General features: G+C 47.0%; 3 protein-coding genes across 4 annotated transcripts; all 3 read left to right on the forward strand.

Annotated features, from left to right (window-relative positions):
* The first annotated feature begins 11 nt into the window (after positions 1 to 11).
* On the forward strand, positions 12 to 6,019 carry MED22 (mediator complex subunit 22). 2 transcript variants are annotated; one of them, XM_010397783.3, is made up of 4 exons: positions 12 to 180; positions 633 to 713; positions 969 to 1,177; positions 4,684 to 6,019. In XM_010397783.3, the coding sequence occupies exons 1-4, from the start codon at positions 58 to 60 to the stop codon at positions 4,874 to 4,876; spliced, it is 606 nt and encodes a 201-aa protein (XP_010396085.1). In that variant the 5' UTR covers positions 12 to 57; the 3' UTR covers positions 4,877 to 6,019. The 2 variants fall into 2 exon arrangements, with proteins under 2 accessions (XP_010396085.1, XP_010396084.1); XM_010397782.3 differs by having other exon boundaries at positions 13 to 180; positions 4,678 to 6,019.
* Positions 6,020 to 6,477: 458 nt separating this feature from the next.
* Positions 6,478 to 9,684, forward strand: SURF6 (surfeit 6). Its single transcript, XM_010397780.4, has 4 exons — positions 6,478 to 6,685; positions 7,090 to 7,305; positions 7,906 to 7,997; positions 8,839 to 9,684. Exons 1-4 carry the CDS (start codon positions 6,592 to 6,594, stop codon positions 9,508 to 9,510), a joined length of 1,074 nt encoding a protein of 357 aa, XP_010396082.2. The 5' UTR covers positions 6,478 to 6,591; the 3' UTR covers positions 9,511 to 9,684.
* Positions 9,685 to 13,072: 3,388 nt separating this feature from the next.
* GBGT1 (globoside alpha-1,3-N-acetylgalactosaminyltransferase 1 (FORS blood group)) lies at positions 13,073 to 21,226 on the forward strand. The gene is given in 8 exon segments (XM_019284999.3): positions 13,073 to 13,233; positions 13,945 to 14,060; positions 15,548 to 15,610; positions 16,810 to 16,860; positions 16,959 to 16,994; positions 18,984 to 19,075; positions 19,078 to 19,117; positions 19,839 to 21,226. Coding segments are annotated over 8 exon segments (1,191 nt in total). The 5' UTR covers positions 13,073 to 13,191; the 3' UTR covers positions 20,590 to 21,226.
* The last annotated feature ends 1,479 nt before the right edge of the window (positions 21,227 to 22,705 follow it).

Below are 22,705 nucleotides of genomic sequence, written 5' to 3' on the forward strand. Positions count from 1 at the left end.
CTCGCGAGAGCGCGGGAGGGGCGGGGCCGGAGGGGCTGGTGAGGGGCGGGCGCGGCAATGGCGCAGCCCCGGGTGCTGCCCCAGAGCAAGGAGACCCTGCTGCAGTCCTACAACAAGCGCCTCAAGGACGATGTCAAGTCCATCATGGACAACTTCACCGAGATCATCAAGACGGCCAAGGTGGGCCTGAGCGGGATCTCCCCCGCGGGAGCACCCCGGCTGCTAAGTGGAAAAGGGCGGGGGCACTGAGGAGGAAGGGGCTGTGAGGGGAGAGCGAAGCCCGTGAGCGGGGAGGGGAGGACCCTTCATAGAATCTCTGAATGTTAAGGGCTTAAAAGGGACCTTAAAAATCGTCTCGTTCCACCCCCTGCCATGGGCAGGGACACCTTCCACCAGACCAGGTTGCTCCAAGCCCCGTTCAACCTGGCCTTGAACACTCTGTGTGAATTGAACTGTAATTCACATACAGATGCGAATTTCGCAAATGTAATGTGCGATCTCATTTCGTATCTATAGGAAATTCACACACATATGCACATATATGTATTCCCATATATAATACCTTATAGCGTAGTAATTGTCTGTTTGGATTTTAAATACATTGAGGCGGATTTGTGTACTTATTTTTTTAGATCGAGGATGAAACTCAAGTCTCTCGAGCAACCCAGGGTGAACAAGATAACTACGAGATGCATGTCAGAGCTGCAAATATTGTGAGTGGCACTGTCCTGTTCAGATCTGTGGGCAGCACATCCTGCAAGGGCTTTTGGGTTCATTACTGGATCTTTATAACATTCCCAAGGACTGCTGCCAGGAGAGTAACCTGATGTTTGGGGTGACTGGGGAAGGCTAGGTCAGAATTTTGTCAGAATCCTCATGTAATGTGGGAGTTTTTATCCAAAGTTTGGGCTGAAGGAGCAGCTGGGGAGAGCTCTGTTCTGATGTGTGATTTTTCTCGCTGCTGCAAGGTCCGAGCTGGCGAGTCCCTGATGAAACTTGTGTCTGACCTGAAGCAGTTCTTGATCCTCAATGATTTCCCCTCTGTGAACGAGGCCATCAACCAGCGCAACCAGCAGCTGAGGAGTCTGCAGGAGGAGTGTGACAAGAAGCTGATTGCGCTGCGGGATGAGATCTCCATTGACCTGTACGAGCTAGAAGAAGAATATTACTCTTCCAGGTACAAATAGGGCAGTGGACTCTGCCTTACAACTATAGGCCTTTTTGGGGTAGTTAGTCCAGACCATCAAGTAGCCCTTAAAGTATAGGTGTTGAGAATGTTCCCAAAATTTTTTAGTCCTACTTTTAATTAGGTCAAACTCTTTTTCTGCAACTAAAGCAACTGCCTTTTCCTTGTAGATATTCTACAGGGTATAAATGTCCTGGTGAAGGAGTTGTTCACAGCATCCCAGGTTTGATAGGTAATTTCCTTAGGTTTCTGTTGTAATCTTTAGAAAAGGAGATGAATTCCCTTGGGGGAAATCCCTCTGAAGGAGCCTCTGGCTCTCTCCCTAGAGACCAGCTTTCTGAGCTGGGTCCTGATGTCACCACACCTTCGTGGTGAGTCCTTTCACAAGTGACCTGGTCACACATTGTGCCTTTTCCTTCACGGTCCACTGCCTCCAGTCCTCCTGGGGTCAACATTTGCAAGGAGCAAACAAACTTGCTCAGTTTCACTGCATTATGAAGTATTGTGATAGGATTTTCTAAGGAATGACTTATTACTGATTTGTTTGTGGGATTTTTAGTATTTTTACTAAAAAAATAAGCCTCTTACCTAGCAAACAGACTTTAGAGAATTCAGACACTTTATTTTTTATTTTTTTCATCATGCACTCCAGCACTTCTAGTTAATGATGCAGTAAATGAAAGCAGAAGAAAACAAATGCAAACGTGGTTATTTTGGCTGCACTTTCCAAGCTAAGTGAAGTCAGTGCAATAATACTAGGACTTTTAAACAAAACTTTAAAACAATCTTATTTAAAATTTCAATGACCAGGTTTTCTACATTTCACTTTTCCTTTTTTTCTAAAAATGCTGAATGCCTATAATAACCCCAGCTAAGTCAACTAAATTGCTCAGTATCTTTGAATGTAAGGCCATTGTTTATGAGTAATATATATTTTAAGAGTAAAAAGATAATAATATGACACAGCTTAGAGGTAAAAGTGAAGAGCTGTTTTTCAAACTTTATTCAGTTTTTTGCGGAAGTTGTGATGATCACAAACCCAAGCACCTGTGCAGGTGCTGATAGGTCCATGACATAGCAGTGAGCTTATCCAAAGGGATGTGGTGTGGGATGAGAGTGCCCCACATGTGCCAGGCATGCTTCACTCACCCTGTCCCCAGACTGCCACCACTGTGTGCTGGTCACTCACTTTTGGACTGAGGGGTTCTGACCGTGCTGGCATGGTCTGTTCACCTGCCTGGCCCCAGATGCCACATAAAGCAACCCTTGCTGACAGAACTGACATGGAAGCACAAATGTTGGTGTACATCAGATGGATTTGCCTTCCTGCTCTTTCTTATTGGTCCTGAGGTGAGGAAACCTGGCAACTCTGCAGAGCTGTGGTCTGACACTTGTGATCATGTAGCACTTGGTCGTTTGCTTTTAGCACTTCCTCCCTTCCTGTGCTCTTTCCTGTCTTTTTCTGCACCAAAGAAATTGTGTCTGTGTAAATACAGAAACAGTGATTTATTCAAAGTCCTTTTATAATTAGAATACTACAATATTTTTAATGAAATCTTATTGTCTAATGTGGGGGAAGGGTTTCTGTTATGTCACAGCCATGTTTCAGTGGCAGTAAACACAACAGCCTGTTTGCCCCCGAAGGGGAGTTTCTTGCTGTCCTGGCAGCCCTGGGATACCTCTCAGTTGTAGGGTCGGGTGTTTGCCAGGCTTTTTATGTGCACATGGGGCTTTTGATGAGACCCAAAACCAGATCCTTGAAACTGGACCCAAGAAGATTGTCCTGAAGGAATCTTTGCTTTCCTGCCCTGTGTTAAAGTAGTTTCCTAGAGCTGTCCCTCTGCACTCAGACTGGCTGGGTGCCTCAGGGGAGTAGTGAAGTCCCTTCCATGCCCTGAGGAGCCCTCCTAGGACAGAGCAGCAGGCTGGCCACTGCTCCTGGGGCTGTGCAGAGCTGCTCACTGACCCTGACTTCTGAGGAGTGTTACCTGAGAGGTGGAGCTTAGACTCTGAACTGTTCTAACTGGGGCAGCAGGAGAAACAGTCATGCTTCTGACACAGCTGAAATGTGGTTAGTAACTCCCCTGCCATGATGTGTGGATGCTGTGGTCAGGTTCTCCTGGGAAATCGTGGCCTGAGGTCCATGACAGAACAGGAGTTATAGTTCTGGTTCAGTCTTGAAGGTCTTTGTTAACTGAACCCAGCTCCACTGTGTTGGGGGCTCATCTTCCAGAGGATTTTACAGAGGCCCAGATATAAAACATGTATCCACTGCCTTCTCACTTCTCCTGCAAAGCCAGCTGGGTGATGCTGCCAGAAAAGAGTTCAGCTTGCAACTAGTGCTTTGTGTGCTTGTTCCCCAAAGTGGTAACTGCAAGTCCAGCTTGCCTTCTCTCATCCTAACCCCCAGACCTGCATTTGTGTTCCATTGCTCCCTCCTCTGAGATCACAGGAGCTGTCTTGAGTGTGGGGTTAAATCTCACGTTTCATGTTTGTGCAATATGAACTGTCTCATATTTCTATACTTAAAATATTTCCCTAAGCATCAATCCATACATTACAAATGTAAATAAAGCTGCAACAACAAAATCACTTGACCCATTGGGTTTGTTTTTCTCTGAATGCAAGCTGCTTTCTGCTCCAGCACTCACTTTGTCTTGGGTGTCTCTTGTGTGTGCAGCTCCCTCTTCTCTTTGGGATTTGTGTTGGTTTTGTTCCAGTTCCTTCCATGTTTCTTTTTAGTTTTGGCCCTTCCACATTATGTTTTCCTCAGAGCACGGGGAAGAATTAGCCAGTTGTTTAAAAACCTTATTTTCCCACACTGCTGGTTCATCCAGTGTTGGAATCCAGCCAGCTGCTTTTAGAAGCACTGTTAGCTCAGGCTCTTTGGAAAAAGGCAGGAGCTGTCAGTACTTTATAATCAAACTGGGAAGCTTCAATGGAAGACCCAAACCTCTGGAGCACTTTTTGGAAGGGCAAGGGTGCAAATAAGTTTCTTCTTTATTGTGACAGGGACAGACCCCAAAACAATTGTGGCAGGTTTTTTTCTGAAGTGAAATTAGAGCAGGATTTCTATTTTTTTCCTCACATAGGTTGCAGTCTAGTTCCAAGTAAAAAAATTGTGGGTAAGGTCCATGTCTCACTCACCAGTAGCAGAACTGCCATATTTGGCGGTGCCAGGACTTCAGCTCAGATCTTTTCAGAGACTTGGAGTGTCTGGACTAGAATTGAGCCTCTGTTTCATTTTGTAGCCACAGTTTTGTCTCTGAAATTGCCCCAGTCTTCATCAGGCCCTTAGAGGGGGGTGTCTTAGGAAAGGCCAGTGTCACACGACTTGGGATGATTTCATGAACACAGACCTTACATCCAGCATTTTTTTTGCCATTTTCTTAATGTTTTGCTTCTGTCTTGCTCCCTCCACCCTTTCCATCCCTCCCCTCCTCTGTCACCACACCTGCTCTCTCCTCACTGGGGTTGTTTATTCTGGAAAGCTACAGTCTGTGTGACAGCAATGATCTCCCACTGTGCGAAGCCTACTGGAGACAAGACTTTGCCACGCTGTCCCCCGAGAGCCTCTCGATGCCTCTGGCAGCTGCCACAGCAGAGCAGAGCGTTGCCACCTCGCAGAGTTCCACCCCGTCGCACCCGCACGTGAACGGGCACGGGGCGGGCCCCGCCGAGCATTCCTGAAGAGGATCCGCTGCTGCCGGGTGCGGCTCATCCAGTGATGACCCTGCCCCTGCCGCAGCGCCGCGCTGCTGGAAGTCTTCCTCCTGCTGTGCTGAGCAAGCGGCTCCTGCTGTCGAGAGGAGGCACTGGAGCTGTGCTGGCAGATTTCTGCTCCCTGCGTGTGCTTCCTCCACCCCAGGACCTTGCCAGGAGTGTTCCTGTCCCTTAAGAGATAGAGATAAGTAGACACAAAGTGTATCTCGTTATAACAAATTAGAGTCAGGTTTGCTTTAGCGTGATAGTTATGTGTAGAGTTCATTAGAAGTCCAGTTTGTTTCCGTGTGAGTGTTGGGAGTTGAATTTCTTTGGGATAAACTTGAGCCAAATGTGGGCACAGTGAGTGTGTTGGGGTTTTTACTCTGCTTCCCAAGGTTATTGACATTCTGGCTGCTTTAAAGCTCTCTCAGGATGGCATCCGACAACCTCTGGTCTACTGTAAAGAGTCTTATAGTATTTTTACACAACAGTCTTCACTGTCAAAATGCTTTACAAACTTGAACTCTTGCTTTGGGAGGAGGCTCCCAGGAGACCCTTATGGAACAGCAGTGTTCCCCCCTTGGAAGACGAACAGGCAGACAGGGATCAGACTGAGGGATCAACGATGCCACGTGCTCAAAACCACAAAGAGAAGCAGTGTCATGCTTTAGTCAGTCGATTCCTTCTTCAGTGTTTACACAGAAATTCCTATTAACAGTCTGAGCTAACACGGAGCCACTGTTTATGTTGGCTTTTAGTTTTGTCTAATGAAAACATCTTGAGAGCAGTGAGGGATACTCGGTAACTCTCCGTTTCCTTCCAAAGAAACACATTTGGTGCTTGGTCTGCAGCTGTTCAGCAGCTCAGCATGCCTTGGCTCGAGCTGTGCAGCTGAAAGGGAGATGCCACTGAACTGGAACACTGTCAGCACAGCTCGGTGTCACGGGCACCACAGAGCCACCAGGGCATTCCAACAACTGAGCTGAGCTTCCCCAGCTTTCTGCTGTAATGTTTCATTTCTTAGGATGTGGATTTTGCTATTATCTTTTTGTTGTTGTTTCTTTTTCTTCTATTCCATTTATTTTTGTAATTAGGTGATTTAATAAAACTGTTTTGTATAATTTTTAAGGCGTGTGTTTTCAGCCACGAGGCTTTGTGGAAGTGTCCCAATATGAGCGTGCACATGCAATGGGATTAAGCGTTCCCTTGCAGGCTGTGAAAAAAACACTGCTCTGCGCAGCTGTTCCCGTACAGGGGCTGCAGAAATCATCACGAATTTCGCCCGTGCTCCGGGGACCTCACCCCCGTGCAGGGGGAAGCTCGGTTTTGCCCTACAATATAGGGGCAAGGAAAGGTTTGGGAGGTGCGGCGGAGGCGAGCCGGAGGCTGCCTGCGGGGCTCCGGGGTGGTGGCTGGAAAGAACGGGGGTCGCGGGGTGACCCGCAGCCCCCCAGGAGAGCCCAGAGCACCCCGGTGTGGCTGAGGGAGCCTTGGTGGCCGTACGGACCCCGCGGCAGCCCAGGCGGGGCGGCTCCGGGCCCGGCGGCTGCGGCCGCTCCGTGCGCCCCGCGCTGCCGTCACTTCCCGGCCGGCGCGCTTCATCCATCACTTCCTGCCGGGGACTCCACGAGGAGGGGACGCGGTCCCCACGCTGCCCCGGGGAGGGGACGGTGCCTCTGGAACCCGGGCCCGGGGCAGCAATGGCCAGCTTGGCCGCCCAGGACTCCTACCTGCAGGGCTTGGCCAGGAGGGTCGGCGTGCAGCACGCCCCGGAGTCGCGGAAGAGGAAATTTGGTATTGGAGCAGTAACGCTTCGGTTCTGCCCTCTCCGGCCGGTTTGTGGGAGGCTGGGCGCGACAGCCGTGCCCCCGCGGGGTGCTTGGCCCGGAGTTGTGCCGTTTTATAACAAAATACCAGTCTGCTGAAACACGGAGTTCCCGAGCACGTTGTGCACCTTGTGCTGGGAGCCCTGGAAATCAGTGGTCTCCATTCACTGTGGTGATGAATGTGGGAGAGCTGGGATTTTACGAAAGTGTGCGAGGGTGTTTGGTCTATTTAAATAAATCCTCAAACGTACAATTTTTGAACATTAAGATATGTCTTTGCAATGCTGGAACTTTAGCGTTCAGTAATAACTGGATGTTAAGAGTGGGAATGTAGCATTGTCCTCTTTTGTTTAATTTGGTTTTGCCTTCTAGTGTCTAAGCCAGGCCAGCCCGATGATGCTGGCAGACAGGTCAAGAAACAGAAGAAAAAGAAACCCAGGAAGCAAGCTGAGAAGAAGAATACTCCTTCAGCCAAACAGGTGGTTTCTAACACCAGTAAACCCACTCCAGGACAGAAAGCAGCCCCTCAAGCCAGCAAATCATCTCCACAGGGTGGTACACAGAACAGAAATGAGAGTGTGGCTGCAGGTAAGAATTCCAGCTTTACCGTGAAAGTGACCTGGGCTGAACTGGCTGCTTTTCACTTGCTTCCCACAAGTGTGGTTTGGAAAGCCTGAATTGAGAACACCTTTGCTTATCCCCGTGTGCCCCAGAAGATTTTGCCTATGGACATGAATTTGCGCCATCACCACTGGGTGGCTCTCTGGAAACGGTGTTTGACTGAACTGCAGAGGTTTTGTGCATGTCCCATGTAACTTTGGGAATTACGGGTGGATGCAACCCCTGTCCTGCCAGCTCAGCTTTCCTTTATGACAATGAAAAGCCAGATCACAGAGAAAAGATGTCCTGAGCCTCTCTGTTCCACAGACTTGGTATTTGTCTTTGGCTTGCCAGGCAGCCCCAGGGCATGCCAGGCCACTGCTGGCAGTGTTGAATGATAAAAGAGGAAATTCTAAAGAAACCGAGGAAATTCTAAAGAAACCAATGAAATAGAAACTATGGGTTTGTTTGGATTTTCCATTCCATTCACAGCATCTAAAGAGTTCCCAGAGTTTTTCCCATAGCCAGAGAAAGTGCTTCTGTTTAGCTGGTGCTGCTTTTGAAGTATTTTTATTTTCTCTCTCTCAGGAAGTAACAGTGAACTGAGTTCCCCTTCTGTTTCTGCAATCAATCTGTTGCGTCAGAGACTCCACGAAAAGATTAAAAAGGCTTCTGGACAGGTATGGGAACTCTGAATGTGTGTGCATATGTGTGTTTATGCACTTGAAATTCTCCCCAGCCTCCCAGGGGGTGTGGGGACAGGATCTCACAGGCTCAGGGTTTGAGCTGACTCCATCTCATACGGAATTGCCTGTAGCTATTGCCAGGTGACCTGTGTGTGTTCTTTGGAAAAACCTGTGAGAAAAGGTGGGGTCAGTATGGAGAATTATAAGAGAGAATTGGGTTGTGAGCTGTAAAACCTGCCTGCAGAGGCACCTGGCAGCACAAAGGAGCACATGGCAGCACACAGACACTTGTCTCCACCAGACCCTGGGGAGAGGAGGTGTCACACGGCAGAGCCCTACGGAGAGGAACCTGCCAGGAGCTGACAGACGGGTGAACAGTGAGTGATCACCCCATAGAAAGACATGGAAAAAGCGTGTTGCTGATGTGGCAACACGGGATAGGTCACACCACAGAAGGAAATACTGTGCCTTGGAAAGGTGTGTAAAACCAACTCACTCCTTTGAATAAACAATTCAGATTCCCTGAATCACGGTGTGGGTCCATGATTCAATCGCCGACAGGTCAGCTGGGATGAGAACATGCCTTTGGTGATTTTTAGGAGAAAGCAAAATAGTGAGAGCCTGAAAGGGGACAGCTATGGACTGCTGAGGGAAAGCAAAGGGTGTGAAGTGTTACTACTGTGTTTAGTGTCTCTAGCAGCTGAGACATCACAGCTTCACATCACAGGTAGTGCTTCTTAGGAGAAGTTTGAAATCAGGAACTTGGGGACAGCCCACTTTTAATTCTGCTTTATCCCTTTTAAGGCTGCTCATTCATGTCCATCCTTTTCCTTAGGATAATGCCAAAGAATTAACTCCTGCAGTCCTGGAGAAGAGGCAGCGAAGGAAGTACGAGAGAGAGAGAAAGAAGCGCCGGCAAAAGGAGTTGAAGATGAAGGCAAAAATGGAGAAGAAAGAAACTGAGGAGGTACCAGCAGAGCCAGAAAACAAAAAGGAGGAGAGCAGAGCTGATATTGTCTTCAACAGGGTTGAAGTTCATGAAGAGAATGAGTTGAACAAGATGCAGAAGAAGAAAGAGAAGAGGAAAGCAGTGAAAGGCAATATCACTCCTCTGACAGGAAAAAACTACAAGCAGCTGCTGAGCAGGCTGGAGACCAGGAAGAATAAGCTGGAGGAGCTCAAGGAGAAGGACGAGAAGAAAGCTCAGGAGCTGGAGACCAAGATAAAATGGACAAATGCTCTCTATAAGGCGGAAGGGGTGAAGATCCGTGATGATGAGGAGCGTCTGAAGGAGGCCCTGAAGCGCAAGGAGAAGCGGAAAGCCCAGCGCAAGAGGCAGTGGGAGGAACGGACTGTGAGGGTGGTGGAAAAGATGCAGCAGCGGCAGGACAAGCGCCAGAAGAACATTAAGAAGAAGAAGAAGGAGAGGATAGAGAAGAAGAAAGCCAGGGCCCGGAAGAAAGGCCGAGTTCTGCCAGAGGACTTGAAAAAAGCTGGGTTAAAGTGAGAGCGAGGCAGTCACGCCTGGCCTTGGGGTTCCACGGTGGGGTGTCCATCTGTCACATGGGGCTGTGTGTCACTGTCCCAGGCTGTGGGGCAGGCGCTGCCACAGTTTCCCAGCCTCATCATATTAAAAAAAACAGTTGTATGTTTGTTAATAAAGTTTTCTATCCCAAAGAAACCCCCTCTGGCTGATTTCTAGTAGGAATTCTTATTTTTCTAAAGGGGGAATGTCAGTTGCTGTCACTTCCTCTGATGGGCAGCGCAGTGTGTTCTTTGCATCCCCTGGGAATTCGGAGGAGGAAACAAAAAGGCAAAAGGATCGAACATGGGATTCATCTCAACACAAAGACACTGCAGGTGTTGTAAAACCATTGCTTAATACGAACTTAGATGATGCCTTTGGAAAGGAAAATGCATCTTGGATACATTTGTCCTCCCCATCACAAGGAAACTGGAAATAATTGTCAATTTTAGGCAATGCTATTAGTGTATCTTTCGAGTTAGTTTTTATCATCATTAGGTCAGTATAGACATAAACACACACATGTAAACGTGCATGGGTTTATTGTGGATCTAACTGATCTTTTTGGATCATCTGTAGGACACTGACTGATTTCGATGGTAGAAGGATTTGCTCCCAATCTATTTTTGGCAGTAATAAAAAAATTGGCAAAAAAACCCCAGATTTCTGGCAACCACAGGTGCCTGCAAGGGTTTCTTCTCTGTGCAGTTCATCAGTGCAAAATTGCATTTGGTTGCTACCAATTTTGTCCTTTATTGTCGTTAATACAGAAATACAAATGGAAATTTGAGCAGCTGTTTGCCCAGCTCAGGAGAGAAAGTACAGCTTGGCTGCTGGCAGTTCAGCCTGGGGAAGATTGGTGGGGATAATCCATCCAGAATATTTTCTGCCCCTGAGATCAGTCAAATCTTGCTGATGTCCTCCTGATCTTGGTTGGTGTGAACTGATGATTTGTACTGCGGTCAGAGACGTTATAAATTGAGTCCAATTGAATTCTCGATTCTCTCCATCTGGCACATTGGAAGAAGCTCTTTTTTGCCCTGTCAGTAAAGCTGATGAATGTGCTGTGAGCGAGATGCAGGCTGGGCAGTGCTTCCCAGCTGGATCCCTGCCAGAGCCCAGGTATCTCCGTGGTGCAGCTGTAATCTGAGACTCTGCAAAGCCAGGAGCCCGAGCAGTGGGTTTGTGCAGAAGTTCGTGTTCAAGCCTCAGGTGTGACTGAACATGTTTGTGTCACAGGAGCCAAAGGCAGCCTGTTCCACACTGGAGTCCTGCAAGGAAACCTCTGCTTGGGCACAGATGGAGCCCTCCCCACAGATACCTTCTCTTTCTCCACGTTCTGAGCAACCCTGCAGTCACAGCTCACCACTTCAGTTGTAGAAATCTGAAATGCACGTTTGGAAATCTGAAATAGTTGCTCTGCAAAGAATATTTTCCATGGAACGGTCTACAAGTGAGGTATTTATCAGCTGTCCAGAATGCTTTCCAAGCAGGGCTTGAAGATAAAGTAGTGCTTTGTTCTGGGAGGTCAAGCAAGTTCATTTGGGAGTAACAGAGCTACTTTCAGCCATATCCCTTTGAAAAAACTCTCTGAACAAATTCGAGGAACCTGAGTAACTATTAAAAATGCTTTAGCTGTGATTTCTATTGGGTTGGAGATTCTTTCATTGGCTGCAACCTCATTGATTTCATTTTTGTTTTCATGGTAAGCTGTAAATCAGTTGAGCTAAATCTCAGTGAGATGGTTTTAGATGCAAAAGATGTTCCAATCTCAGCTGGCTCCAGTGCTCTGGCAGGTTTGTACCACAGAAACTGAAGCAAAGGGTGAATGCATCAGCTGTGCTCCTAATGATGTAATAGTTCAAAATATGTGTATTTCTCTTCCTGAGGGATTAGATGTTTACTCTGTAAAAGACACATGGAAGTACTCTGTGCCCATTACAACAGCTGAAACTGCACCAAAATAACCAGAACAACTTTTTTTATTCTCTGTTAATTTTACTGTCCTATTTGAGGGTAACTGTTAGTCCCCTTTCTTCTCTCTGTTTTTATCCTCTGTCCTTCCCCATCACCCACGTTCTGTGCTATCAGCCTCTGTATGCCATGGAGATAAGAGCATGGGTCAGGTGCAGAAAATGGGAACCCCCAGGAGACTCTGCTCCCAGGTGGGACTGTTTGTGTGTTCCCTTATGCTTTGGGTGGAAATGTTGAGAGGATATTTATGCAATTGGAAAGTGGCATCAAGCTGGGAGGGGCTGCAAGCCCCAGGGAAAACAGGATTCAGTCAGGGCTTGATGTTTTAGAAAAACAAATAGCCTGAAAACTGAGTTTGTTTTCATGAAGTACAAGGGTTTATATGCCACAGACCTGGCTGGGAGAGGTTCCATAGAAAACATGTGGATTCCATTTGGCCACAGGCTGAATGTCATCCCAGTGCTGGTCCTTGCAAAGTAGGCAAATGTCCTGTGGGAATGTATGAATTGTAACAACATTTCAGTTTGGGGAGTAATCCAGCTTTACTTCATGCTGCTGAGGGCTCAGCAGGAGAATTTGGGTTGCTTTGACACCAATTTCACGAGGATGGGCTGATTAGAGAGAGTCCAGTCAGAACTGACAGAAATAATCCCATATCTTGAAGTTAGGGAATTACAAAGAAAGATGGAAGGAGGTCACAGAACAGAAAGAGGGAAGGAAACATCAGAGCCTTCAGGTATGGAAAGAGAGACTGCCCAGACCTGAACTGCAGCGAGTGAGATCCTGGTTGGAAATTTGGAAGCCTGCTGATGAGAAGGGCTTCCCTACCTGCCCTGTGTGCAGCCTGCTCTCAAAGAAGGACTGGAAACAACTGTTTGAACTCCCCTCTGCACATTTGTCTGCTTTGCATGTGCTGGAAGCATCAAGCACAAGGTAAGAAACGTGGCACTGACAAATCCTGGCATCAGCGTAGCAGCTCTCATGACACAACTGGCACAGGAATGAGATAAAACTGGTCAAAACACAGAATAACAGCTTGAGGGGGAAGGCTGTTTGCACTTCCTTCTGTGTTTGAGGATCTGCAGCATTTTTAGGCAAGAATCCAGAACTGCTCAGCATGAATCTACGAAGGCTTTAAGTGGTGGAAGGCCTTAAGACATATATATTTATATATATGCACACACCTACATATATATATGTATATAAAGTCAGTCATTATTTTAAAGTAGGATTCTGTGATGCTTCCTGGTGAAAGCTAATTAGATTGTCTCACAGGGAGGTGAGGGAGAAGCACCAGTGAGGATTTCTGTGTGAAACAGTAAAGCAAATTAAAGAACTTTTGCCACTTGTCTTTTTCCAGCCGAAGAAATTAAAGGAGGAAAATCACCCCTTCCTGTTGAGATCCACTGTCCTGTGCCTCACCAAGAGCCAGTAATGATCTCTGGGATTACCTCAGCACTCTCCAAGAGGCACCATGCACCAGTTCCTCCCACTAATAGAAATGCTACCAACTCTATAAACAGAATTGCTAAACAGCCTCTTTCTTCTTATTTTTTCCTGCAGGCTCCAATCACATTCTAGAAAGCAGAAAGTTCTAACTGGAAATGCATCTGGTCCTTCCAGCCGGCCTGGAAGAGCACTTGGTGTGGAGGGTTGGGTCCTGAGACAGCAGCAGTGAAACAAAACCACATGAGCCTGATCCACAGCTCCCTGCTCGTGTCCTCACTGAAGGTAATAACCAAAGTAATAACAATTAATGTGCTCCTAACGCCTTTGGAGGCCTCATGCAAATGCTCTGTGTGTTCGTCACAGGAACCAAAGTTCACTCTGTGGGCACTTTTCCTTCCTTGTGAACAGAAAAAGAGGTTGATTTCATGTTTTAAGGTGAGGCTGCTGGGCTTGGGAAAGTTGATTTTCATGGCTGTTGTAGAGGAAATTATTTCTTTGGCTCAATGTCTACCCAACATGCATTAGGATTGTGAGATGTTTCTTTGCCAGTGTCACACCTCAGTTTACCTTTCCTACCGGCACCTTTGCAGGGAGTGCCTCTGGCAGTTACTGGACTGTGAAAGGTGGAGTTTATCAGCTCAGGTGATAACGGTGTTAGCTCTCTGATAGAATTGAGGTGGGTGATTTGATTCCATTGCCAAGGGTGGCTGCTTGAGATGAAAAAATGGAATCCACAGAAAGTGGAATCAGATCAGAAAGGCTCCTCACACACTACACCCAGGGTTAAAGCTCCCTGAAACGGAGAACTTGCTCAGACATTTTACAGGTGCTGCCTCAGTGCCCTGGCTCTTACAGTCTGGCACTTTCCATGTTCATCACGTCAGAACTGGAAGAGAAGCTGCTGAGAAGCTTCATCCTCCGCTGAGGAAGTAACCAGTTTCTCCCAGAGCGAGATACCTACAGCTCACTTCCCTTTCTTTTTGTTCTTTACAGAGTGAAAGCTGCTGGAATTCAGAATTTGCCCTTCCTTCTACTCTAGAAGATATGATTTCCAGGAGAGTGGTGGTGGGATCTCTTGTCTGCCTGGGTGTTGTTGCTGCAGTTATCTGGTAAGCATTTGCTGGCCAGCTCAGCCGTATCTAAAACATCCTGTGGATACCCTGTGGTAGAACTCATAGGAGGGGGAAAATAAAGGCTGTGAGTTTTATGGGAAGTCCCTGTTCAAGCTGCAAGAATGAACAGCAATTTGTGTAATAGATAAAGGAGCACTGGTAGAGGGAGAAGGCCCTAAGGGAGTGAGGAAAAAAGAACAATTGTGTCCAAATCAGGCTGCTAACACCATAGTGACTCGCAAACTGAAACATAGATTTAGAAGAAACATAAAGGTTTTAATTATAGGCTAGCTGTGTTGAAATTAGTTAGAATAAGAAGGAATATGGGCCCAGCTAGAGTTAATTAAAATAGTTAAGAGAGCTGGACCTGAAAGGGGTTTTAAGATGTTAGTAACTGATTACCAAATAACTGATGATCTGTCATTTGCATGTTTGCTTAGCTGTGCTAAGAACGAGGAATAGAAACATTGATGAGTTGGTGTAGGGAACAAGGACAATTACCAATTTCCTCCCTTGGTGGGAACCCCTTCAAAAGTCACCCAAGAGGAAACGTAGAGGTCACTAAAGTAATTCGGATTGTTAAAGTTCAGAAAGGCAAAAATGTCAAAATGAGGAAGATGAGTTACTTCATCTTTCTTGGGACCACTGACCCAATTCGAGACCACTGACTCCATTCAGGACACACACTACACATGCTTAATGACATTTAAGCTCATTTCCATATGAAGCAGAGAATGGGAGGTGTTAATGTTATGAATATGCATTTGTATTTTGGATATTCATAGTTTTTGTAAATAAAAAGCTTTGTGTTTGCTTGTATCGGGGCCCTGCGTCTTAGGGAACTATCCCACACTGAGCCTGGCACCAAATAAAACATTCACTTTCTGACTCTAAACTGTTAGAGAGTTTTTGTCTGTCTCAGCTGTATATTGATATTAGATCGATATTCGTATTTTGGTAAATCAAACAAATGCTTAAGTATAGAATATTCCAATTACATTTCAGCTCAGGCCTTAACAGAGGTGAGTATGTGTCTCTTCAAACAGTCCAAACTCACTCCAGTGTCACCAGGGACAGGTTTGTAGCTGTCAGACATCGCAGCTTTCAAATTCTGTAACTGAATATTCTGATGACTGAGTGTGGCTTATAGATTCTCTGGAGCAAACTCAAACATTGCTGGAAGGGAATCTGAGATAAGGCATTCCATTAATTATTAAAATACTGATTATTAAATTATTATGAATTATCCCCTATTTATGATGTTGCAATTTGCTGTACTTTCACCTTGTGGGTAGTTTTGCCTCAGCAGCAGGACATCATGTTAAAATGTGAACCCAGGAGATCCTACACTAATTAGCAAAGTTGACATGGAGTTAGCCAGTTACCTCTCAAAAATCTGTGCCAGATCCTTAGGTGATCTTGGAAAATCCTAGGAAGGTTTCCTTCAACATTACTTACCTTCAGATGTTTCTTTGCTCCCACAGGGCTACATCTGGGAGTGGAAAAGTGCAGTACCTGCCCTACTACCTTCCGTGCCCTGAAATCTTGTACGTATTTTGTTTTATGTCTAATGAGTAACACAGATCATTGTTACTCACACTGACAACACAAACAGTGATTAACAAGTCGCTTGTTCTTTCTTTATGAAGCTGTAATTAGTCGCTCTCTTAAAACAAAAAGCTAACAATGCTGTTTGGGCCTGCCTGCCCTGCAGGACAGCTCTGGGGCTGCACAGGTGGGGGAGGCTGTGTTTGTTGTGGGTCACAGAGCCCAGGACTAAAGGTTAAAGCTGGATTCCTTATCAGGGTGTAATCACACACCTGCACATGCACAACTGTGCTTTAAGTATCCACTCACTAGACAGAGACACCTAAAGCAGAGAGGTGAGATGAACAGGCCCAGGAGTGCTGGCACAGTTAGGAATAACCCCCAGTTCTAATCATGCTCTGCTTCTTCCCTCTGCCATCTGTGCTCTCCCTGCACTCTGTGAATGTGTTTGTGCCATGGCATTTGGCCTCTGGACCTGAACAGCTGAAGGGGAGCTGCTTCTGAGCTTCCTTGCATGCTGCAAACTGATGTGCCTGACCTGGCCTGGGTGCCACGAGCTCTCCCAGAGAGAATTTACAGGGACAGGGACAGGGACAGGGACAGGGACTGGGACCAAGCCCCAGTGACCTCCTCACTGCCACATCGCACCAGAGCTGGGACCAGAGCCACGGCTTCTCCCATCCCTTACCATGACCTACTGTCCTTGTAAAAACAAAACAGAATTATGCAAATAGAAAAGAATTCATGTTTCATTGAGGTATTTCTCATGATTTCAGCCCATTTTGAACCACTGTGTCTGGTCAGGTGCTTATTTCTCTGAATGCTGTTGGAAATGTGGTGTATTTCAGGTAGTTCAGCCCTCCAGGTGACCAGGAACATTTACATCAGGCATGAAGCACATCCATGACCCCTGCTGACAGTCCCATGTGCATTTTGACCCCTAAACCCTGATTTCCCCACAGACTGGGATGGCTGCAGCATCTCTCTGTCCCTATCATGTTGTGTGTCCTGTGCCAAAGCTGTCCCTTGCTTGGCAGCCCCAGGTGATGCCTAATCCTGGGCCAGGCAGGGCAGCATCCACAGCAGCTGGAGCTGGATTTGGACAGCTGTCAGTGCAGCAGCAGGTCCTGAAGCCAAACTTGGTTGATATTTTAGGAAAAGCATAACAATCCCTTTCTTTTCCCACCCCTTCATGCAGCTCCATAAAACTCCAATATACAGAAGAGAAGCTAATCCAGCTTTTCCCCCAGTAAGTACTGGCTTTTTATCTCCTGACCTTTAAACTGCTGTTCCTCTCTTCCAGGCATATTCATGCATTATTCAATGGATATTTCTTCCTTTTTACAGATTATTTTATCAGCAGCCAAGAGTGCTGGCGCCAAAGTAAGTTTCTTTGTTTGAACTTTGTTTCTGCTGAGTTTGGTTCGGGCACTTTGCAGCACTCACAGTTCCAGGGTCCTGGGGCACACTGGGCAGGACCTTGTTCCCTGAGAATCCCAACCACAGGGGTGTGTCAGCAGCTGCCTGTGCTGCTCTAAGGTTGGGTTTGGTTACTGCACACTTATTAGCACACTTACTGTTAATTCCTAAATATTACATTAGCACACACACTCTGTCATGGGCAGGAACTCTTTTTGAGATGGGAAATCTGTAATATCTGTAAGATGGTGGGAAATACCTTCTGGAGCTGTGCTGTAGCTGCAACCAGCTGTGGGAGAGCTTTGAGCTCATTTCAGGGCAAAATAAAGCAGGTGCTCTGTGTGACCTTCAGCAGCGGTTTCAGCAAACACAGACAAATCTCTGAGACCCAGCCAAAGCAGGGAGTTTAAGGGAAGATTTGGGACAGCAGCACCAGGAAGTGGTTTGGACACACTCTCTGTGCAGCTCGGGTTGTTACAGCCTCCTTTGGCTCTGCTAGTGTGAGTTGACTTTTATCTGGAGCAGTTCACCTTCAACAGCCACGTCCTTTTGCATGTTAACAAACACACCCTGTGGGTACACACACTTACTGTTATCTGTTATTTCCTCCCTGACCTTTCAACAGGATGTACTCAGCTTGAATATTTCATTCTTCCATGTTGGAATCAATTTCTGGGCTAGATTAGCTGGTATGTACTGGGCTAAATGGGGAGAATCTTGAACCTGTTTGTGCTCTGTGTCTTCTGGAGAGAGTTCACTGGCACTGAGAGGGTGACCATGACCATGACTCCCAGGGCAGCCCTTGAAAATGAAATTTTAAAAGCTTAGAGAAGGGAACATGCGTGTTTCCTTCCCTCACCCCCCTCATCCAAAAAAAGGATAACCAACCCAGAAACAGATCAAGTCAGTACATTTTCTCCAACCCAAATTCTTCTTCCTGTATAATTTAATCCTTCAATCACATGCATTGCTGTAGGAAGGAGTCAAACTGTTATTCTTGTATCCTCTCAGACTGAAAGTATTATATCTGGGTTGGAGGATCTAATTGGATCTGCTGCCTGAAGCACCAGGCTGCTCCCCACAGCTCCCCCAGTTTGGTTCTGGTGCTTTTTTTGCCTTGGGACTGTGTCAGGTGGGAGCCTGGCAGCCCCCAAGTGTGGCCACGTGCTGTGTGTGCCAAATTCCATTAGCAGAGGGCTCCAGCTCCTGGTCTGGAGCAGATGTGAGCAGGCTGGGGTGAATCGCACCATAAATGACATCTCCTTTTAAAATCAAAAAGGTAAGAATGAAACACTGAAAACAAAGCAGCAAATTGAAACAGCGTTGCAGAGCTGTAATAGGGCATAATCAGATTCTGCTGCATTTATATTCAGTATTTCCACTTTCCTCACAGGAGATTAAGGATTTTTTCCTAACTTTGTTACACATTTGAATGCTGGCTCACATACAGCATTTTAAATTGTATCTGAATGTGTTGGAGCTATATATAAATACTGGAAAAATAAGCTGTCATGCTGCAAGCTGTGTTTTAATAACACAGCAATGGGGTATATTTTTATAGTAATTTTCATGTTATTACTTGTGCTTTAATCTGCTTGTAGCAATCTGCATCAGGCTGATAGCAAATAGGCACAGCTTCCCATTCTGAGAGTTCAGTGGTCATTAAACTCTCCTCAGCAGGAAAGTCCTTAAATGAGATTTTAGCAGATCCTCAGGTTTTTGCTGATGTTTTAAAGTGCTTAATTTCAGCCCAGGAGTTGAAATATCTGTGTCTGTAACCTCAAATCAGAGTGCAGGGAGAAAATACCTGAGGCTAATACCCTCCATGGTGAATTAATGCTGATTCACACACTCTTCTTGCTGCCTTTTTAGTGCTTCTTTCACATTTACTGGCCTCAACACCAAAACGAGAAGTTACATTTCATCAGCATTTCTTTTCTATTCCCCCTTCAGCCACCAGGATGTGCTGACAGTCACACCATGGCTGGTCCCCATCATCTGGGAAGGGACCTTCAATCCTGAGATCCTGGACAGTGCCTACAGACCCTGAACCTGAGCATGGGGGTGACAGCCTTTGCTGTTGGAAAGTAAGGGAAGCACTCAGTGGACACAGTTCTCAGGGTGATGCCTTTCCTCTGTGGAAAGATGATTTTGGCTTTTCTTTTCCTGGAATTTGTCCCAGTTTAAAGGGGGCTTTTGTGCCCGTGTAGTGCGTCCATAATCACACAAGCCCACGGGATGACAACAATTAAGGAACCTGAAGTGTGGGCAGTATTTTTTAAGAATTAGCAGGTGGCTTGGGAATTAGAGCTGGTCAAAATGGGGATAATCCCCTTATTCCTCATCCTCCACTACACCTGTTGCTTGTGTAGTGTGTGGATTCTTGCAGTGATAATCAGTGAACTCTCTTCACTCCTTGTCCTGCATTCACTAACATGCCCTTTGCAATCCACCACTCCTCCCCTTGGAATCCTGGGATAGTTTGGGTTGGAAGAGACTTTAAAATTCATCTCCTTCCACCCCCTGCCATGGGCAGAGACACCTTCCACTATCCCAGGTTGCACCAACCTGGCCTTGGACACTTGCAGGGATCCAGAGGCAGCCACAGCTTCTCTGGGCACCCTGTGCCAGGGCCTCCCCACCCTCACAGGGAACGATTCCTTCCTAATATCTGATCTAACCCTGCCCTCCTTCAGCTGAAGGCCATTCCCCCTTTGCTCTACCACTCCATGCCCTTGCAAAAAGTCCCTCTCCACAGAAAGCCCCTCGTTGTCCCTGCAGTGCTCTCCATGGGCTGTGTCTGTGCAGGTACACGAGGTCTGTGCGGCGCTTCCTGGAGTCGGCAGAGCGGCAACTCCTGCGGGGCTCCCAGGTGAACTATTACACCTTCACAGACAGCCCCGAGGCCATTCCCCACGTCCAGCTGCAGCCAGGGTGCAGGCTTGTCACCATCCCCATCCAGAACTACTCCAGCTGGCAGGAGATGTCCATGTGCAGGATGGAGACCATCAACCAGCACGTGGCCGAGGTGAGCCATCGGTGCCTCTTCTGCCTGGACATCAGCATGGTGTCCCACAGCCCCTGGGGCCCCGAGATCCTGGGGGATGTGGTGGCAGCCATCCACCCTGGCTACTCCCAAGACCCCTGAGAGCAGTTCCCTGGTGAGAGGAGAAGCTCCTCGGCAGCCTTCATCCCTGAGGGAGGAGGGGATTTCTACTGTGGAGGAGCCGTGTTTGGAGGCTTGGTCAGGAAGGTCTATGAGCTCACCAAGACCTGCCACATGACCATCCTGGAGACAAAAGCCAAAGGGATTGTGGCAGCCTGGCAGGAGGAGAGTCACCTCAACAGGCACTTCCTGTGCCACAAACCTTCCAAGGTGCTTTCTCCAGAGTATATATGGGATGACAGGAAGCCAAAGACCCCCGAAATCCACCTCATCCGTGTTTCCACAGTGGATAAGAACTACAGAGAGGTCCGAGACCGTCTGATCCCTGCAGAGAGATCATCCACACAATCAAAGCCACCAAAATTAGCTCCCACAGAATGTGCCCCACCATGAATTTTTGTTCCTTGTAGGAACAAACTGGGAAGGGAACATGTTGATAGTTCCTCTGGAGAACAGAGTCAAAATGCATTTCAGAAGCAGCAGTCACAGTGCAGGTGAGACTGAAAAGGTTTCTGGATTCCTACTCTTTGTAAATACATCCTGCTTGAGGCTGTAGCACACAAAAAAACATCCAAAAGGCCAGTTATCCAATGCGTGGCTGCAGTTGCCTTTGCCTGAGTGTTTTCCTGAGGCCTGGCGGAAACTTAACAAGATCAAAATGATATTTGACATTCCTGTGGAGAAGACCTTGAGTTCTGGTAGAGACCTTTTCACTTAAAAAAAAGGACATTGCAGGGCAATAAATTTTCCAAATTGTGATTTAAACTAACACCCTTTGTCAGAATCAGGAGTAAGCTTGCACTTGGAGTATGTTACCCCTGACTAGTGTGCAGCAGGATTTCTTGGACCTTCTCAGCAGAGAGCTGGTGCCAGGCATTGCCAGTAAGAGCCCTGGTCTGACAGGACAAACAGTGTGAACTCATCTAGCAGTTATCTCCCAAATTCCCATCTGTGCTTTGGAGACCCAAGTTTAGACAGAACTGGCACAGCTCAGAGCAGACTGAACTTCTTCGGGTTTATTTCAATCACAGATGTGCTCTGAACCTTTTCCCTGGGTCACATGTCTCTGTGGATCATGTAATCTTTTCCAACACAAAAAATCTGGTTTTGAGATGTTCGTGTTCCTCTCCATTGCTTCAGCCCCTTCCAATTTTTCTGAGCTCTGTGAAACAAATTGGCGAGAAGCTGCTGGAGCTGACAGCAAACAGGATGATTTCATTCCGTAATGAAATGCTCTGGTGAAGCTGGGAGCTCAGTGCAGAGCTGGAAGTAGGCTGGGGTTAACATTTTCTCTCCTTGGATGTGATGAGGAGCTGAACCAGGCGTTTAGAGCCTGACAGCTCCCTTGGGGAGCCGCCACGGCTGTGGCTGTCAGCTGAGGTCACAGCGTGCCACCTCCCCTGTCACAGCAGGGCTGCCAGAAACATCACCTCCCTTTGCTACCAAAGGGCTGAGCACGTCAGTCCCTGTTCACTCAGAGGGAGCAGGAGAGAGGCCACAGGAGCTGCAGGGAACGGCAGGGAGGGGAGGAGCAGGGTGAAAGGGTGAACAGGCTGTTTCTAAGGGAACAGTTTATGGGGAAAAAAAAAAAAGGAAAAAGAAAGAAAAGGAAAAAAAAAAAAAAGAAAAGCTCATTTGGCAGAGAGAGGGAAAATGGGGAAGAGGTGCCTGACTGCTCCTGCTTCTCCTCACATGAGAAAATTGCTGTATGGCAGCGAATCAAGTATTCAAAGCTTTAGGGCCCCACCACTGATTGCAGATGACTTAACGAGCCATTTCAGTCCTGTGTGAGCAGGCTGGAAATGGCACTTGCCACTGTCATTGCAGGCATTTCATCTTCCAGAAGACTAATTAGTAAAGCTCTCACGGTACCTGTAATATAGATAAGGTACCCAAAATACCTCCAGCCCCAAAGCCCCACTGGCAGCTGGGTCGGCTGATTTGTGCTTAATCCAGCAAAGGGTCTTTATTACATTTTTTCCAGACTGTTCTTAGGGATGTGGTGCAGGAGGAAGATGCCCCTTTACATAACTAAACCAGAACTCAAACCCCTGCCATTTATGTTGGGTAACCAGGCACCTCATGTAAGCCAAAATGGTGAGGAAAAATACTTACCCAAATATTTCCAGAAAGATACATTTCTAACCAGCCCAGGATTATTACTGTCTGTTTCTTATTTGTTAAAGAGTTAGTGCCTCGAGGCTATGCTGAAACTGGGTTCTCATTATGCCAGTTACACATATATGCATATGGATTCTTTACCAGCCAGAAGGAGCTGTCCAGTCTGCTCTGCACAGGACAAGCCAGATAATTTTATCTCCTGGTGTCAGAACATGGCTGGGCTGGGCTAGGTCTCGTAGAAAAGTATTCAGATTCCAAGAAAAACGTGAAGTTCCATAGCAGCCACAAATCCATAGATCAGCTGTGGCAATGGCCAATTCCCCTTGTGCCTTAATTCTGCTGGAAATTGTTCTGGGTTTGCAGCCATAGGGCTTCATTCTGCCACATT

This window comes from Corvus cornix, chromosome 17 (assembly GCF_000738735.6).
Source record: "Corvus cornix cornix isolate S_Up_H32 chromosome 17, ASM73873v5, whole genome shotgun sequence".
Classification (NCBI taxonomy): domain Eukaryota; kingdom Metazoa; phylum Chordata; class Aves; order Passeriformes; family Corvidae; genus Corvus; species Corvus cornix.